Source organism: Canis lupus, chromosome 7, assembly GCF_003254725.2.
Source record: "Canis lupus dingo isolate Sandy chromosome 7, ASM325472v2, whole genome shotgun sequence".
NCBI classification, from domain to species: domain Eukaryota; kingdom Metazoa; phylum Chordata; class Mammalia; order Carnivora; family Canidae; genus Canis; species Canis lupus.
In genome coordinates, this window is record NC_064249.1 from 73,171,319 (window position 1) to 73,190,635 (window position 19,317).

Below are 19,317 nucleotides of genomic sequence, written 5' to 3' on the forward strand. Positions count from 1 at the left end.
AGGAAAGAACAAAAGGAATGCAATAGGAAGGGAAGAAGAGGAGCCTTACCTCACAGGAGATCCCTGCGTAGCCTTGGGGGCATTCACAGTGCTCCACCTCAGTGGCCAGGGCCAGGTCTATAACGTTAGGGCTGGCTGTATCCAAAGAGACAGAATCCAACCTACCAATAGATCAGGGTCATCACGTGACTTAGACATCCACCTGCATATGATAATCTAACACCTTGATGAAGGTGAATTCTTAAAGGTTTTGTTCAAACAAAAAGGTGATGCGACTTTTGTAAATAACTAAAGATTTTCACACCAATATGATTTCCAAAAGACATCCGTATTCCCCGGAAAGCCTTTGAAACATTTGGTGCAAAGGCAAGCAATTGCCCAGCCAGCTGTGGGAAGGGTCTGATGTTGCCCAGTCTGACTTGAAGCACTTTATTTATTTTTTTTCTAAATTTTTTATTTATGATAGTCACAGAGAGAGAGAGAGAGAGGCAGAGACATAGGCAGAGGGAGAAGCAGGCTCCATGCACCGGGAGCCCGACGTGGGATTCGATCCCGGGTCTCCAGGATCGCGCCCTGGGCCAAAGGCAGGCGCCAAACCGCTGCGCCACCCAGGGTTCCCTTGAAGCACTTTAAAACTAACCCATTCAATCATCCTATCTTGAATATGGAGATTTTCCTTAAATGTGTAATTCTGTGTTTGCTTTAGCTGTGTCCAACTTGTATGCTTAGCCTGGCATTGCCAGAAATTGACCTGCTGGAAGTAATAAAATGACTGAAAATGAGAACATTAGCTTAAATTAAATAGTAAAATCTAAGACCATTAACATCAGGAAGGTGAAAACCAGATGCAAGATGGTTCAGACAATTGTGATCTTATTAGGTATTTCTCAGAAAACCACCCTGGAAGTTTCTGATCCTGACATCAAGATGATCTCCTACTGAGGCACATTTGTCGTGGACAACTATTATTACATCTTCACTAAAATTATAGTAATAAAAGTATGTTTTAAAACAGCTGGCTCCATTAGGTGCGCCCTTAAAATAATCAAGTAAAATAAATCACACTTAAAAGGCACAAGTATCAATAGATGAAGACAAGATTGAGGATGCTCACCATGAGCTTTCCCTCTCTTTCAATACACACCTGTAAAGAGCCATTTTTGCAGAATTGTAGTTGGCTCTGATCAAGAGATGTGTCACATTGGCGAGGACAGTCATCAGCTGGTCACGATCTATCTCCCTTTTGTTATTAAAATCTCGGAAGTTCTCAGGCACTAGTCTGACCACGTTCAGGTACTCTTCATAGGGCTGTAATGACAGGCCCTCGGCCTGGGTGCTCAAAGTGAGTCCATTTCCCTAACATTTAAAACAAGAGAAAATATATTTGAAATTCAATGCCATGATAAAAAAAATCAAAGTAAATTTGTATTTAGCGACGTGGCTTTTCATTTCAGCTTAGGTTCTCAGGGCAAACATGCAACAGCATCTAGAATCCTTGGTCCAGAACGATCAGAGGAGAGATGTTTCACTGCATCCCCCTCAGAGGGGTTCAGATAATAGATGTAAAGGCTGGGTGGCTCGCTGGGATCTCAGAAGAGAAACAGTATGTTCCCATGGTTTTCCCCAAACAACCAACCTGACACTCCTAATCTTTAACCGAAGAGCAGAAGTAGAAAAAGGATATAGAGACTTCTAGCTTTCCATAAAACTGCCATTCACAAAAATGCTTTATGCCACCCATTCCCCCTTGTGGCTGGCTGGATGTCATTAAAGGGGACAGAAGAGGGGATAGACACAGTAGACCAAAACCCGAGGCAGTTTCTGACCTTCAGGAAAATTACCAGTGAGGCCGAGCTGGGTCTTTGAGTAATGACAGAGGAGAGGAGTGAGGATACAGGGTTAGGGACAGTGGCTGGGGACAAAGCTGGTGACCCGTCTCCCACCCCGACACCGACGAGCACTGCTGCCTAAGCATTCATGTGGGAGGCGACACGGCAGGAGACAGAGGGACTCACGGGGCTTACAGGGTCATTCTGACATCAGAGCAGACACCTGTCTTCCTTGCACATGTGAAAAGATGGGTCAGCTTCAGGGCTGGAGGGAAGAGCCACCTGTGCTGTCCTGAGGCAGTTCCAGACATGGGCCCAAGGAGAACCTGCACACTCAGTCTCGGCGGTGCCTGGACAAGGGGGGTCCCTGCTGAACGGCCACCTGGCCGTGTGCTTCCTGCTCCTATGACCCCCCTTAGCCACTCGGAGTCATAAAACTGCCACCCGACTAGGCCCTGCAGCTCCACGCAAGGCAGCATGCAAGCAAGTACCTTAATGATAACGTCGGCGTAGGACATGGGGTCGCCATCCACCGTCTCCACTGGGATATCATAAGACACCGTGTACTTCAGGAAGCCACCAAATGCAGTCAGCTGCAGTAGGTAAGCAAGAGTGAACACGAGGGCAAGCAGCCGCAGCCCCTCGGGAAGAGAAAGCGGTGGCCAGGATCCATCAGGAACGACCAGGCTGCAAGGCGGCCTGGTGGCCACAGCACGTACGCAAGTTCACATTAAGGCAGTGAAAAGAGAGCCTATTATACGAATATTTTGTTTAATCAATACTACCAAAATGCACGATGTCATTTAAATGTACAGAAGAAAGATGTACTCCTTCTTGGAGAGCCCAAGGTTAATGAGCATAAATGTCCGTGAATCACACAAGAGACATGGATTTCATTTCAATCCTTTAGGATTTAGGAGTTAGATCCATGACGAGAATTCCAACATTCTGATTTCATCGCCCTCCTTATAGGAGAACAATTAGGAACGTGACTTATCAGCTAAAAGAAAGACTGAATGTTTTTCTTCCTGGTCATATCCTTTACTGTAAAATGCGGATTTGCTTTATGACAGGTGTGTTACAACAATGTTTAGAATCCAGTCCTTGTACCAAAAAATTGGAAAAGTGATCTTAACAGAAAAAAAATAAAAAATCAATGACTTTTGGTGACACAATCACATTATAAACAGAACATGTCTTCTAGGCTTATAATTTGATGGGAAAACAATATTTTCGAAATATGAACATGATGTAACCTAAATCTAAACAAAATAAGTTATAAAATTAAAATATGGGATCCCTGGGTGGTGCAGCGGTTTGGCACCTGCCTTTGGCCCAGGGCGCGATCCTGGAGACCCGGGATCGAATCCCACGTCGGGCTCCCGGTGCATGGAGCCTGCTTCTCCCTCTGCCTATGTCTCTGCCTCTCTCTCTCTCTCTCTCTCTCTCTGTGTGTGTGTGTGTGACTATCATAAATAAAAAAAAATAAAAATAAATTAAATTAAATTAAATTAAAATATAACCAGCAAATGAAGTAGAAACTTCCCAAGCCATAAGGCCTACACGACTATGAAACATACCACTACTTCAAGACAAACCAAATGCACAGTGCGGGTGAGCATGGAGCTCGAGTCATGAAGGTAGAGTCCACTAAGTATATTTCCAGATCATCAGAATCTGGAGAGAAGTGGCATTACCGGTGAGGAGGAAGGAGACAATGGCATTGAAGGGAGAGATTAAATCACATGAACCAAATTTCCACTTTGCAGAATCACCAGGTTGCATGTTCTTAAAAGTATTTTATCTGTTGCTAAATGTGAACATTGGGTGAGAAACAGTCCATTTGGATAATGAAACTGGCCGGACACCAGCCCCAGGGCACAGCCTTTCCTGCCCAAGTACCTTCTCTTGTGCCAGGCTCTCCACCGAGCCCTACGGTAAGTACAGGCTGACTAAACAAAGCAGGGATGTGACGGATGCCGCACAGAGGCCCACGTGATCCAGAAACCCAGAGGAAAGTAGAGAGTCTGTCATGGGCGGAGGGGACAAGACTCCCTACAACTGGCTGCCTGTGACCGACGTGGCCAAGAAGAAAGTTCACATTTTGATGATGTAATAAAGTCACACGAGGATAAACAAGACCATGTGAGTCAGGTATAAATAAATGCTGAATAATTATCTGGCAAACCCTGGAGTGACCATAAGATGAACCTGAATCCTTAAATTGCCAACAGAGGCTCTTTCTTAATGTGCTCTGAGATCTTTGCCCAAGAGTGTTACTTCTGGTGATGGGCCTACCTTGTTTCCGAGGTAGGCCTCCGGGGCCGACCAGTAATACTTGGAAGTCAGCCTCTGCATGACCACCGAGTTGTTGATGCTAATCTGATGACGCCCACCCAGTGCGTCTTGCTGAGACCGGATCTTGCTTGAACTGATCAGATCAGTGACCAGCCACCCAGACATATCTTTCACCTTAAAAAGAGATTCAGAACTTCAGAATATGAAATAGAAGTCACCTCAGATTTCACCCAGTCCAGTACTAGTATCCTCACAATGAAGAAACAGACTCAGAAAGCTGAGCTAGGGACAGAGTTAATACGTTGTGGCCATAGAACCACACAACTCGTGACCCTTCTACTTGCCAAAAGACCAAGAAAATCTCAGAATGAGTCAAACACTCCTCAGACCCCCAGATCACTTATAAGCAAGTAGGTGAGCAAAACTGTCAAAGGCCATGGATATATATTTTTTAGATAAAAAAAAAAATAGCAAAGACCTTAATAAGTGCATTGAACAAAACGTCTTTTGCTAACTCTGATTTTTTTTCATCATTGCTTCCTGCTTTTCACCAAAAAGCTGAAAAGTGTATGAAAATAACCTCCAGATCCTATCCTCCTAATTTGTCAGCTACAAAGAGATGACAAGCCATCACCCAGCATGGTGTCCACAGGGACTCACATTCATTCTCAGGTACTGATGGGGATTCCCACTCCCTCCCCCCGTGTTGCTCCCACTCCTCACCAACCTGCCAGTGAGGGAGGGAGGGAGGGAAATGGAGTCAGGGACTAACACCCCCTCTACCCTGAATACAGCTCTTCTGAGATGGCCTTGGGGAGGCCAGGTGGTTGTGGATGAGCCCTGTGCCCTGCGGTCCTCCCTGACCTCCAGCCATCACACTGTCCTCCCCAGGCACCATTTGGCATCCCCCTAGGACTCCACATCCCCAGAACCACTGAGGATATCCTGTCTGCCCTCATAATTCCTGTGTCCTTTGCTGTTGTTCCTACCCTAACCAGATTCTCTGAGCTAGAACATTCTGCATGGCCTCATGTCCTGATGTGCTTCCTGGCCTGAGACCAGGGCAGAGCAGTGGGTCCCAGATCTCACATCTGGCCCTACAACTAGGTGCATTTCCCCACAGAAGAAATTTAAACACTACACATTCTACATCTATTGTTTGGATTGGGAAATGTATGTGGGAACAAACACATGACCAAGAAAGAAACTTTTGTGACACTTTGGTGGCAGGCTGCCTCTGATCCATGTCGTCATCATTCCAAATGGCCGGGGGTGGTGGTACAGGGAAATGCAGCCCCCATGCTTTAGAACACAACCCCCAGAGAGCTCATTTGAGGTGCCACACATCCCAAATCCAGGCTCAGGGAAGGTACCCTCACCTGACTGAGGGACCAAGAAAGGCTGTCACAGACATCAGAGACACCAAAGCAGAAGCACTCTGAGCAGCCCTCAGGGTTTCTCTCCTTCAAGTTATAGAATCCTGGCTTGCAGAGGTCACAATTGTCTCCCTCAACATTTTCCTGCACATAAGAGAGAAAGATTAGCTTTGAAACCAATGTGTCCAGGTAGATAGAAGCAAGTGATAGTAACATGACATCAATAAGAAAGGTGTTTGGTGATCCAGACAAATACGTGAATAAACAGATGCTCAAAGTAAATGTAAAGCCTCATGAAGTCATTATTTCCAGAATAGATATTTTGAAATTATTACCACCTAGTTTTGTAGTCAAGAATGAGGGTCAGGATCCTAGAGCTTGGTCATTATAGTGAAATAACTTTTTTTGTATGCTTTGTTTTAGATTTTCCATTTTTGCTGATCTTCCAAGAATCTAAAAACCTGAGGAGAGCTATATAATTGTCTCCTTAATAAATGCTCAAGATTATTTTCAGCCACTTATGACATGTGCTTAAGACCCTGCTTACATGGGGAGAAACATATCAGATATAATGGGAAGTCTTACAAATTATGGTTATTGTGGGAAGATGGATATTAATATCAGATGGCAAAAAACGCCACCTCCCTGGACCCAAATTACTGTGTTTTACATCATTGTCCAATTCCTTTTTAAGAGAAATCCAAAATAACATATCTTCCTTTAAATAATATTTTTACAAATCTAATACTTAGCTGGTTTTCCCTTAAACACAAAGCTGGAACAGAATGTCAGAGAAGAGATAATGGCCCAGGCCTAAGAAATGCAGTATTCAGTTTCATCTGGGGAGTCACAGAAATAACTCTGGAATATTTGGCCATTGCCCAGAAGGCACCAAAAAAGGCAAACAGGGTGCCCATTTAAAGCCAAGGACATAGACCGCGACATAACATTATGGGTCTTAGGAAGGTGCGGGAAAGCAGGGTTCCATTTCAACCTTGCTGCTTTGCTCGAGACCTGATCCTTGAACCTATGGAATGTGTTCCTTTCTCAGGACACCTCAAAGGAAACGCAGGGTCATTTTTAACCCCCACACCTACCTTACAGAGACAAGGCTCTGAGCACGGGTCCTCGTTCACACTCCCAGCCCGACTACACTCACAGCGGATGCAGGCTGGATAAGCCTTGTAACCAAATTGGCAGCGATCACATTTTTCTCCTGCATAGCCTTCCTTGCATGGACATTGACCTGGCTGCTTCCCTGCAAAGAAAAGGATGGCAGTGGCCCAAAAGGAGGGTAAAACGTTAAAGCCAGGGTTGGCAAACTATTTCTGTAAAGGGCCAGAGACGAAACTAGTTCAAGTTTGTTGCCAAAGAATCTCTGTTGCAATTACTTACTTTTGCCATAACTGCTTGAGAGCAGCCTTACATGATACATAAACAGATGGGCACAGCTCTGTTCCAATAAAACTTTATTTACAAAAACAAGCGGTGTGGTGGTATGCCACATATGGCACATGGCCCACAATTTGTTGACCCTTGGTTAAAAAAAAGAAAATGGAGATGAAAAACAGAGGCTGATGGGACTCTCAGATGGTGCAGCGACTTTGGAAAACAGTTTGGCACTTCTTCAAAATATGAAGCATAGAGTTATTCTGTGACTCAGCAATTTCACTCCTAACCATTAACCTAAGCACAATGAAAACATACATCCACAAAAAAGGTACACAGGAATGTTAGTAGCAGCATTATTCACGATAACCAAAAAGTGGAAACGAATGAAATACTCAACTGATGAATGGCCATATCACATGTGGCATATACATATGATAGAGTTGTATTCAGAAAAAAAAAAGAGAGAGAGAGAGAGAGACTGAAGGACCAGTAGAGGCTACAGAATGGATAAACTTTGAAACATGACACTAAGAAAAAGAAGCCAGTCTCAAAAGGCCATACATTGTATAGTTCTGTTTATAGGAAATGCCCAGAATAAGCAAGTCTTTGGAGAGAAAGTAGATCAGTGGTTGCCTAGGGCTGGGGTGGAGGGTGTGGAGGGAAGTAGAGAGTGATTACCAATGGGGAAGGGGTTTCTTTATGGGGTGGTGAAAATGGTCTAATAGTAGGCTGTGTTGATGGTTACACCCACAAAAATAACAAAAAAAAAAAAAAAAGCTACTGAATCATACATCATAGGTAAATTGTGTGGTAGTGAAGTATCACAAAATAAAGCTGTTTTCTTTTTTTTTAAAGCACAAGGGAAATAGTAAAGGGCAATGAGTACTATCTCTGATTTTACTGCCAACCCTGAAACTTTCTAGTTGTGGAACTTCAGCCAAGTTTCTTAACTGCTCTGAGCTACCGTTTCCTTGCCTATAAAATGTGTTAAATAATTTCTATCTGCTATGGTTGAACGTTTAAAAGGATACATTTTTTAAATGATATATTTTTTAAAATGAACCCAATCAAGAGTAATTGTCGCTACAATCAACATCATCCTTATTATCATTAGCATCCCATTACCAGTCACGTGTAAGAATTAATTCGATTCTGTAAATTACCCTCCGCATTGCCCCACAGTTGGCACATCCTTCCCTGCTGATCAATATCCATTTTAACTGCTAGTGACAGAAAATTAGATGAGGTCACAGAAGTCTCTGAACAGATGCAACCTTTTCAGGAGATTCTGGCATTTGCAAGTCTTGCCAGTTTTTGAAACAGAAAGAACACTGACATTTACAAAGTTAGCAGGAGAATTTGTTTGCTTTGTGAGATGACGTATGTAAAAGCCTTGTGAGTGTTTTCTAAGAGCTAAATAGAGGAATTGCTATTTACTGTGTTCCCCCTTATGGCTCTAAACTGAACCTTATTTCTTCTCTCCTTGAATGTTCAATTATCTGCTCAAATGTCATTTCATCACTACAACATTGCCCTCTTTACACCCCATCTCCCTCCAATCATGATTCCTAATTGTGCTGCATGCCCATAGCACTCATCCCTACCCAGAGTTACATTAGGCATATACTTGCTTGTTGAGTGTCTGCCTGTGAGCAGGAATTTTGATCATCTTGTTCAAGTGCATATTCCTGGGTCCTAAAAAATTGCCTGACACATAATATTGTTTGGTAGGTATTGTGTAAACAAAAGAATCAAATCACCTAATTTCTATCCAATGGTGATAGTTCCACCAGGTACAGATCCTCAACCAAAAAAAAAAAAAAAATCAAGCACAGAAACGAATCAAATACCTACCTTTGTGCAAGCCAGATTGGAGCTCATCTTTAATACAGACAGAACTGAGAGACCCGAAAGGGTCACAGTCACAGGGACGACAAGGGTTGTCCTCATAAGGAGACACCTGAAAGGCAGATTTTGTCCTGAATTATCTTACTAGAGTTAACAGCAATATTAGGAATAATATCAACAATAATACCAACTGACACGGTATTGGTTTTTTTCACTGAGGATGTGACTATTATCATGATTTTGTATACCCAGGGAGTATAGGTCTCAGGAAAATAGTGTGAGCTCAAGACAGAAAGCCCCAAACATTTTTTGATAGGACAGCAGCTGGTATCATTAGCAGAGTGACATCCTTTCCTACAACCGCTGCTACATGGCTCCCCTCACTCCACTCTTTCTCACAGCCATATAAAAGGAGCATCACCTAGACCAGACCACTGCAGAGAACCAGGTGATAACTACATATTAGGTCAACCGAGGATGGACTGAGCACTTCCTACAGGCAAGACACAGCTGCAGTAGTTTTTGGCTGACTCTTCATATTCACAGTTAGTATTACAAAACCAAGATTACACAGCCAGCTGGGCCCCAAATCCAAGTTAAATAACAAGTGAACATCCTACTCTGAGCAAGAAAACAGGACAGAAAAAGTAGGAAACAGGTATCTGAAAGATGCTATTAGCAGAATAAGAATAGAAAAGGAAATAATCACAAAAGGAAACAAGTTTCCAATACTGAAGTTGACTATTGGTGGTCTCTTTTCCACCTTAAAAAGGCAATGAAATTCAGCCATGGTGAAGAAACGCTCTTACCTTGTGTGGTCTATAGTATCCATCAATACAGGTTTCACAATTAATTCCCACGGTGTTCTGCAGGCAATTGATGCAAACCCCTCCTCCTCGGAACTGTCCAGCAGTATTCAAACTTCTCCTCTGATTTGCAACACTTTCATCATAGTAACAGTCTTGGGCTTTATTGTGACAATTACATTCTAGGAGAATTTTAACATATCAATTAATATATTATGTCTTACATAAAGAAAAGCTTTCCCTCCCTAAATATGTTTCTATGACCATAAATTCAATTAAAATCCCAGAATAAGTAATTTTAATAGGATATGGGCAATCTTATGGAGGACAATTGGGAGTAGCCATCAAAATTATGAACATGCATACCCATTTGACCCCTCAACCTATCTTCTAGGATCATAATCCTGCAAAAGTACCTGCACTTAGGAACATAAAGGCTTATTCATTGCACCACTGTTTGTTAACAAAAAATAGGTAACGACCAAACTATCCATGGATAGGTAGCTATTTTAATTATACTGCATCTATTTAATGGAATTCAGTAGTACTGTTTTCAAAAAACAGCATTTCAATAGAGAACAAACTGGTGGTTACCAGACAGGAGTCTTGTGGGGGGTGGGTAAAATTGGTGAAGGGGATGAAGAGCACACTTATCATGACGAACATTGAGTAATGTATAGATTGTTGAATTACTATATTGTAGACTCAAAACTAACATAACACTGAGTGTTAATTATACTGGAATTAAAATAATAAAATAAAATAATAAGAATAGCAATTCATATTGCTAAAAGAGGAAAAACTTCAAAACATATTGTTAAATATAAAGCAATGTATAGAATGGCATGCATAGCATGGCAGGTTCTATGTACAAATTATGTTGGGGGAAGGAATATGTTGATATATGCTTCATTTGCATAAAAATTTCAGGAAGAATATAGTAAGAAATAGTAAAAAGTGGAAAGGATGGAGAAAAAATGGAAACAATACTTTTTACTACATATTTTTACATATTGGTAGATGTTGGAATTGTGGGAATATATTGCCTACTTAAAAATTAAATCCAAGTTAATAAAGAATAAATTAACATATGGGAAGAAGAACCATAGGTAAAATAGCAAATCCCTAAAGATGCATGTGGGCCTTAATACTTTAAACTGTATTAAGGTAATAAGGAACTATTTGACTATCTAAGAAAACAAGTTACATACTAATCACAATGTTAAGCCATCATAAAACATATTAAAAAGGAAAAGAACTACATTCTTCCATTCTCAGTGGACCTACTTTCACACGTGTTGCCAGCAGAAACAGTGCCAGGCCGCCAGGGCTGCTGGTGGTACCCCGGACAACACCTACTGCAGCTCTCTCCACAGGTGTTATGTTCACACTGACACTGTAGTTTCTAGATATAGGGAATACAAAATTGCATCTGGAAATTAACCTGTATATTTTTTTAACTTTATTTTTAAAAGAACTTATCAAGTCACATATCTAGCACGATGGTACAACTGAGCACATATGGTTATATCAAAACATATTGGCATTACTTTTTAGAGAAAAATATATACACGTGACCTGGTTATAAACAGAAGTGAGGAGGAATAAAACAAAACTAAAAATAAAGTGGGTTCATGAACAAAAAGTTTTCAAAATAAGATACACTGATATTAAGGGTTTATAAGCTCCTGGGGGTGCTTGGGTGGTTCAGTCTGTTGAGTGTCTGCCTTTGGCTCAGGTCATGATCCTATGGTCCTGGGATTGAGTGCCACTTCGGGCTCCCTGTTGGGCAGGGAGCCTGCTTCTCCCTCTCCCTCTCCCTCTCTACTATCTTTCCCTCTATCTCAAAGAAAGAAAATCTTTTTTCAAAAAGGGTTTATACGTTCCTATTAATAATTTCCTTGATCTTCCTAGTTTTCAGCCTCGAAAGAGGTAATCCTATTCAAGAGTCAGAAAATCAAAAGACTGGTTGGGGGGGATAACAAGTCACTTCATTTAAGTTGTTTAAGAGGAGACAGTGTCATATCATTCACTTAGTATTATGCTAAAACGAGTAAACTTGAATTTCTAGTGATTTAGTACCACAAACATGGAAGATGGAGAAAATGGGAGGAGATGAATAATTATTTAAAAAAATACATAAGCATAATTTATAACTGCATGGTTTTTGCTTTACGGTTGTTACAGAGAAAAGAGCTTCATAATTCAACAGGCCACTGAATTGTATACTTGAAAATGGTTAAAATGGTAAATTTTATGTTACCTATATTTTACCACAAAGAATTCATATAGTAAATGCTTGATTAGAACTATATCTTCCAAACAAAAAATAAGAAAAGAAATAAAAGGTATCCTAATTTCTAAGGAAGAAATAGTAAAGTTTTCACTATGCGCAGATGACATATTACTATATATGGAAAACCCTAACAACTCTACCAAAAATTTAGTAGAACTTATAAATGAATTCAGTAAAGTTGCAGGATACAAAATTAATGTACATAAACCTGTTGCATTGCTATATACTAATAATGAAGCAACAGGAAGGAAAATTAAGAAAGCAATCGCATTTACAATTACACCAAAAACAATAAAACAACCAGGAGTAAATGTTACCAAAGAGGTAAAAGAAATGTACTCTGAAAACAATAAAACACTGATGAAAGCAATTCGAGATGACACAAAGAAATGGAAAAAAAATTCCATGCCCATGGATTGGAAGAACGAATGTTGTTAAAATGTCTATACTATCCGAAGTAATCTACAGATTTAATACAATTCCTATCAAAATACCAACAGCATTTTCACAGAATTAGAACAAACAATCCTATAATGTGTATGGAACCATAAAAGATCTCAAATAGGGGATCCCTGGGTGGTGCAGCGGTTTGGCGCCTGCCTTTGGCCCAGGGCGCGATCCTGGAGACCCGGGATCGAATCCCACATCGGGCTCCCGGTGCATGGAGCCTGCTTCTCCCTCTGCCTGTGTCTCTGCCTTTCTCTCTCTCTCTCTCTCTCTGTGTGTGACTATCATAAAAAATTAATTAATTAATTAATTAAATAAAAATTAAAAATTAAAAAATCTCAAATAGCCAAAGCAATGTTGAAAATACAAAACTGGAGATACCACAATTCCAGATTTTAAGTTATATTACAAAGCGATAGTAATTAAAGCAGTATGTACTGGCAGAAAAATAGACACATAGATCAATGGAATAGAACAGAAAACCAAGAAATAAACCCACAATTATATGGTCAATTACTCTTTGACAAAGGAGGAATGAACATACAATGAGAAAAAGACAGCATCTTCAACAAATGGTTTTGGAGGGATCCCTGGGTGGCGCAGCGGTTTGGCGCCTGCCTTTGGCCCAGGGCGCGATCCTGGAGATCCAGGATCGAATCCCACATCGGGCTCCCGGTGCATGGAGCCTGCTTCTCCCTCTGCCTGTGTCTCTGCCTCTCTCTCTCTCTCTCTCTCTGTGTGACTATCATAAATAGATAAAAATTAAAAAAAATAAAAAATGTATATTTATTTAAAAAAAAAAACAAATGGTGTTGGAAAAATTGATCAGTTACATGCAAAAGAATGAAACTGGACCACTTTTTTTTTTTTTTTTTACCATACGCAAAAATAAAACTCAAAAGGGATTAAAGACCCAATGTGAGGCCTAAAACCATAAAAATCTTTGAAGAGAGCACAGGCAGTAATTTCTCTGACATAGACCACAGCAACATTTTTCAAGATACATCTCCCAAGGTAAGAGAAATAAAAGCAAAAATAAACTACTAGGACTACGTCAAAATAAAAAGTTTCTGCACAGCAAAGGAAACAACTAAAATAAAAGTAACCTATTTAATGGGAGAAGACATTTGCAGATGACATATCCAATAAAGAGCTGGTATCCAAAATATGTAAAGAACTGCTACAATTCAACACCCCAAAAAACAAATAATCCAATTAAAAAATGGGCAGAAGAAATGAATAGATATTTTTCCAAACAAGACATCTAGGTGGCTAATAAATACGTAAAAAGATGCTCAACATCACTCATCAACAGGGAAATGTAAATCAAAACTACAATGAGATATCACCCCTTACCTGTCAATGCCTAAAATCAACAATCCAAGAAACAACAAGTATTGATGAGGATGTGGAGAAAGGGGGACCAACCCTCTTGTACTGTTGGTGAGAATGTAAACTGGTGCAGTCACTATGGAAAAGAGTATGGAGGGTCCTCGAAAAGTTAAAAATAGAACTGACCCTGATCCAGCAATTGTGCTACTGGGTATTTACCCAATAAATACAGAAATGCTAATTCAAAGGGGTATGCATCCTATGTTTATTGCACCACTATTTACAATAGCCGAACTATGGAAGCAGCCCAAATGTCCATCAATAGATGAATAAATAAAGAAGAAGTGGTATGTATACATAGAATGGAATATTATTCAGCCATAAAAGGAATGAAATTTTGCCATTTGCCACATGGATAGAGCTAGAGAGTATAATGCTAACTGAAATAAGTCAGCCAAAGAAAGGCAAAATACCATATGTTCTCACTCCTATGTAGAATTTAAGAAACAAAACAAATGAGCACAGGTGAGAAAAGAAACAGAGGCAAAAACCAAGAAACAGACTCTTAATTATGGGTAACAAACTGATGGTTATCAGAAGGGAGGGGTGTGGAGTACAGAGGCTGGGTGAAATTGGTGATAGAGATTAAAGAGTATGCTTATCATGTTGAAAAAAAAAATCTGCTTTGTCCTGGACATACTAGGAAAATGAAAAAAGAAACATATCCTCCCAAAAAAGTGTAATAAAATTGTTCAAAAAAAATGAAACCAGTTAAATTATCTGAAGAATCTTTTTGAAGCATGATTTTATGCCTTTTGACATCTGCCTTGAATAAAAAACAATAAGGCAAACACTGTAGCTATAACTTATATTTTAAAGTTTTAATAAACTGTAAAATAGTAGAACTCACCTTTGTAGTTTCATCCCATGGGCAGCTACTAGCATGGCCATAACAAATACACATTCCTCCAATAGAAATGTCTTTGATGGAATAGTAATACTAAGGAAAAGAAAGTGACAAAGATTAAGGCCTCTTCTATTTAAGTTAAGAGAAAATGTTGGGCTCTCCAACAAATAGTTCAGTTGTTACTGGTAACCTAAAAAATAATTATTATACATTTTAAACTATATTTCATACACAAAGAATTCTTATGTTGATTTAAAATAAATGCCCAAATGAGCTCATCAACAGAAGTCAAAGTCTAAGAGAAATTCTTTTATTTATTTATTTATTTATTTTTTTTTGTCTAAGAGAAATTCTTAACTTGGCTGCACCTTATACCAGGCAGTCATATTCAAAACCCATAACTAATAATCCTAAAAAATATTGCTACTTTGAGTACAGCACTATATAACTGAATAGAGTACTTTATACAAAAGATAATAACTCATGACCAAGTAGGATTTTTCCCTAACATGAAAAGTTAGTCCAACACACAAAAATCAGTAAATGTTAATCAATCACCCTATTAATAGAATAAAGGTGAAAAAAATAATTTGATTATTTCAAGAGTCACGAAAACCATGGAACAGAATTTAACACCACTCATTAAAAAAACTCAGCAAACCAGTAGAAGAGAATCTGCTCAGCCCTAATAAAGAGAATCCATGAAAAACTGAGAGCTAGTAGTGAAGATTAAGTGCTTTCCTCTTACAATCTGCTCTCGTCATTTCCATTCCACATCTATGGGAGGTGCCAGCCAGTGCAATAATGCGAAAGAAAAGGAATCAAAAGCGTAAAGGGTGCACAGTAAGACGAAACTCTTATTATTTATAGATGATATTATTGTGTACTTGGGAAAATTAAAAAAAAAAATCCATACTAGAAACAATCTGTGACTTCAGCAATATCCTAGTATGTAAAACCAATAAACAAAATGGACTATACTAGCAATGAACAATGGAAAATAAAATTTAGAAGGCAATCTATTAAGGCTAATGAGCAAAAATATATAACACTTAAGAATAAATTGAAAGTAGATGTACCAAAAAAACAAACAATAAAACACTCCCAAGAGGAACTAGAGAGGACCAAGACAAGTGGAGACATACAGCATCTTCACGGATTAGGTGATCCAATATCGTCAAAACATCTTCCAAAATCCTTCCCAAACTGATCTATCTATCCAGTGGAATCCCAATGAAAATCTTAGAAGGATTTTTTGGGGGAGCAGAAATTAACAAAGCCATTCTAAAATTTATAAGGAGATGAGACAAAATGAGCCTAGAAGAGCAAACGATCTTGATAAAACTAGGTTGGACTTATTATAGTACCTGACTTCAAGACTTCAATCCAAAAAACTATAGCAATCAAGAAAGTTTGTTATTGGCATAAAGACAAATAGATCAATGGAATATCAGAGTCTGGAAATAGAAACAGACAATAGTAAGGTCAAATAATTTTCAATAAAGCACCGAAACAATTTTATGGAGAAAAGTACTTTCCACAAATGGTGCTGGAACAGCTGCATGCATATATGGGGAAACAAAAGGCCTTGACCTCTACCTCACACCAAACACAAAAATTAATTTGAAAGACGATAAATGTAAAAGCTAAAACTATAAAGCTACTAGACAGATGCATAGGATAACATCCTTGCAAACCTGGAATAAAAAAGTATTTTTCAGAAAGGACAGAGAAAGCATTAAGTATAAAAGAAAAAATAATATACTGGATTTCATTAAAATTAAAACCTCTCAAATATCATGGGAACGTGAATAAGCAAGCTTCAAACAGAGAAGATATTTGCAACATAGATACCTGACAAAGGATTTGTACACAAAATATATAAAGGTCTTTTACAGCTCTGTAATCAGGAGATAAAAATGATCCAAATGAAAAATGAGCAAAAATATTCAATCAGACACCAATAAGCAACTATCAACATATGTCATCAGGGAAATGCAAATTAACATCACAAGGAGGTGCCACCATATGCACATCAGAGTGACTGATGTGAAAATGGGTGACAATCCAAATCTGTGACAGTGTGTCATGCAACAGCAGGCTCACACATTGCTGGTCTGCAAAATGGTACAACTTTCCATAAGGCTTAACAAATTCTTAAATACTAAACACACAGCTACCCTCTAACTCAGTAATTCCACTCCTGGTTTATCCAAGGCATTGAAAATATGTGTCCACAAAAGCCTTATACACTTACTTGAAATCTGTACATCTTATTGAATGTTTTTTGAATGAGTTATAACTCGGACTTTAACATTTCCCTTTAAGTGAAAACAAGAGCAACATGCTTGCTGAAGATCAAACATGGAGCCAGACCAGAATGTGAAGAGCAATACCGCAACATTCATTACATCACGTCACTATGGGATGGGGGGAGGGGGTCTGAGGGTAGGAGGTCAGAACCATCCCCCAGTTAAGAGGTAGCATGCTAAACAAAGCATATATAATGATCTTCAATGAAATAAGAAAAAAAAAAAAAAAGGCTAACCCAGGAGGACAAAGCCAACCAAAAAGAAAAATCTACTTTCCTTAAACAAAATAAACTTTTCACAATGGGCAGGAGCCCTGCCATGGACTCACTCGTCTTGTAACAATAGGATCAAGGTCTATAGGGTCACGGTGGCTCAGGGTCATGAGATCGGCATTGAGGGTTCTAATGCGCTGTAAGCGAAGGCGAATGTATCGTGCAGAAGTAAACTCCAACAGCTTGGGTGAAAGGTCATCAGCACTCGGTCTGCCATTGATTAGTGATGTATGAATCTAAAGATAAATGAACAAATGTCAATTTTAAGCAGGCAAAAATATATCCCTGATTGTTTAACTTCAGGACATAATCTTTACTATCTAGAATCAAACCAAACAACTAGATTCTTGTAGAAACCCTAACATTTGTTAATTACTACTTGTGAACACCATGATCACAAAATATTTTCAGTTAATTTAAAGTTCCAGCATCTCAGAAATTGTTAGACAACTTAACGGGACCACTTCTCCCAGTGTCCAGGGTATTTTATTTTATTTTATTTCTTTGTTTCCCAGAGTTAGGAGTCTCTCATGGTTTTTCTTCCTCTCTAATTTTTCCCCACTTAGTTCCCCCCATTCCCTTACATTCCCTTTCATTATTTCTTATATTCCATATATGGGTGAAACCATACGAAAATTGTCTTTAAGAGGATCTGAGAGTTACAGATTCATGGCAGACAGAAAATTGAAGGGCTCTTCTAGAAAGGAAGAAATCAATAAGATGAAATGTATGGGTTACAACATCAATCATTAGGAGACTCCTGTCAATACCTTAAACACAGCCAGATATTAGGTTAAAGATCTCTGTAATCTGTACTACAAGAGATCCACTTTTGTTGGCTCTTAAAACTGCTGTCCTCACATCTGAGGTGAGGGCTCTGGAGAAAAACCAGATATTACTGCAGTGGGCACAGTACCTCTCCATGCTCAAGTGGCACCAGTCTAGAATAGTAGGAGGTGCAGATCACTTCGTCATCGGCCCTGTAGGTGGGTGGCCCCCGTCTTGGAGTGATATTGTAACGAGTCAAACACTCTGTGTCACTGACTGCATAGTACTGCCAGGGGCTAAATGTGGTGCCATCCAGAGAACGCTCCAAAATCCAGTTTCCAGGTCGAGGGGCATTAGCAGCTTTGATAATGACATAGGCAACTTGAAAGACCTGAAACAAAGACACTGAGAAATCTTAATCAAGAATCAGTAGCAACGGCTCAAAAATAAAGCACCTCTTGAGAGAAGTATTGTCTGATGATCGCCAATGTCTCCTAAGGCTTTTGAGTGTAATTGCTTTATAAATGCTGATCAGAAATAGGTCTTATGAACGTTCTCCTGGTGACATCGCATTTCAAAATAAACTTGAAAAAGCACTCACAAATAAATTTGTATTATTACAATTATTATTAACAGTATTAATATTAATATAAGTGCTTGTTCTCTTGTTTCTGGTGTCTTTCCATCTGGATTCTGAATGATAATAGTGACATTACATTCCACTAATAGTAGCTTTAATGTATTTCTTTAAGTAATTTGGAAGTAACACGTCTGAATATGAGGGGAAAAAAGTCAGTCCACTACGTGTGTGCCTATTTGAATGACGTAAATCCAAAGCATGAACAATACCAAAGCTGACAAGGATGTGAACAACAGGAACTCCCGTTAACTGTTTATGGGAATGCAAAATGGTAAAGCTGCTTGCAAATGCAGTTTGCCAGTTTCTTAAAAAAATTAACCACATTCTTAGCATACATCCCGGCAACTGCACCCCTTGGTATTTACCTAAATGAATAGAAAACTTCCATAGATGAATAGATAAACAAAGTGTGATACATCTATACAATAAAGTATTATGCAGTGATAAAAAGAAAGAAGCTCTCATACTACAAGCTAAATGCATGTTGCTAAGTGAAAGAGCCAATCTGAAAAGGCTGCAATATAATATAATTCCTTATCCATTCTGGATAAGGTAAAAACACAGAGACAGTAAAAAGATCAACAGTTGCCAAGGATTGGGGGAAAGAGGGATGAATAGGGGCCCACAGAGGATTCTTAGGGCAGTGAAGCTATTCTGTACAATAGAATACCAATAGTTGGATAGCATAGTTGTGGACACATGTCATTACATATTTGTCAAAACCCATAGAATGTGCAACATAATGAGTGAAACAATGTAAACAAGGGACTTAATTAATAACAATATATCCACAT

At 39.2% G+C, this 19,317-nt stretch overlaps 1 protein-coding gene across 1 annotated transcript in view; it reads right to left on the reverse strand.

The window, feature by feature from the left end:
- LAMA1 (laminin subunit alpha 1) overlaps positions 1 to 19,317 on the reverse strand; it is a 155,526-nt gene that overhangs the window by 83,137 nt on the left and 53,072 nt on the right. The window contains exons 4-15 of the mRNA XM_025429490.3: positions 18,032 to 18,274; positions 17,172 to 17,351; positions 14,535 to 14,624; positions 10,837 to 10,954; positions 9,553 to 9,731; positions 8,750 to 8,855; positions 6,601 to 6,761; positions 5,507 to 5,647; positions 4,128 to 4,301; positions 2,321 to 2,422; positions 1,145 to 1,356; positions 50 to 161 (exon numbers count right to left, since the gene is read on the reverse strand). Coding sequence (XP_025285275.1) covers positions 50 to 161; positions 1,145 to 1,356; positions 2,321 to 2,422; positions 4,128 to 4,301; positions 5,507 to 5,647; positions 6,601 to 6,761; positions 8,750 to 8,855; positions 9,553 to 9,731; positions 10,837 to 10,954; positions 14,535 to 14,624; positions 17,172 to 17,351; positions 18,032 to 18,274 — 1,818 coding nt within the window. The remainder of the gene's footprint in view (positions 1 to 49; positions 162 to 1,144; positions 1,357 to 2,320; positions 2,423 to 4,127; positions 4,302 to 5,506; positions 5,648 to 6,600; positions 6,762 to 8,749; positions 8,856 to 9,552; positions 9,732 to 10,836; positions 10,955 to 14,534; positions 14,625 to 17,171; positions 17,352 to 18,031; positions 18,275 to 19,317) is intronic.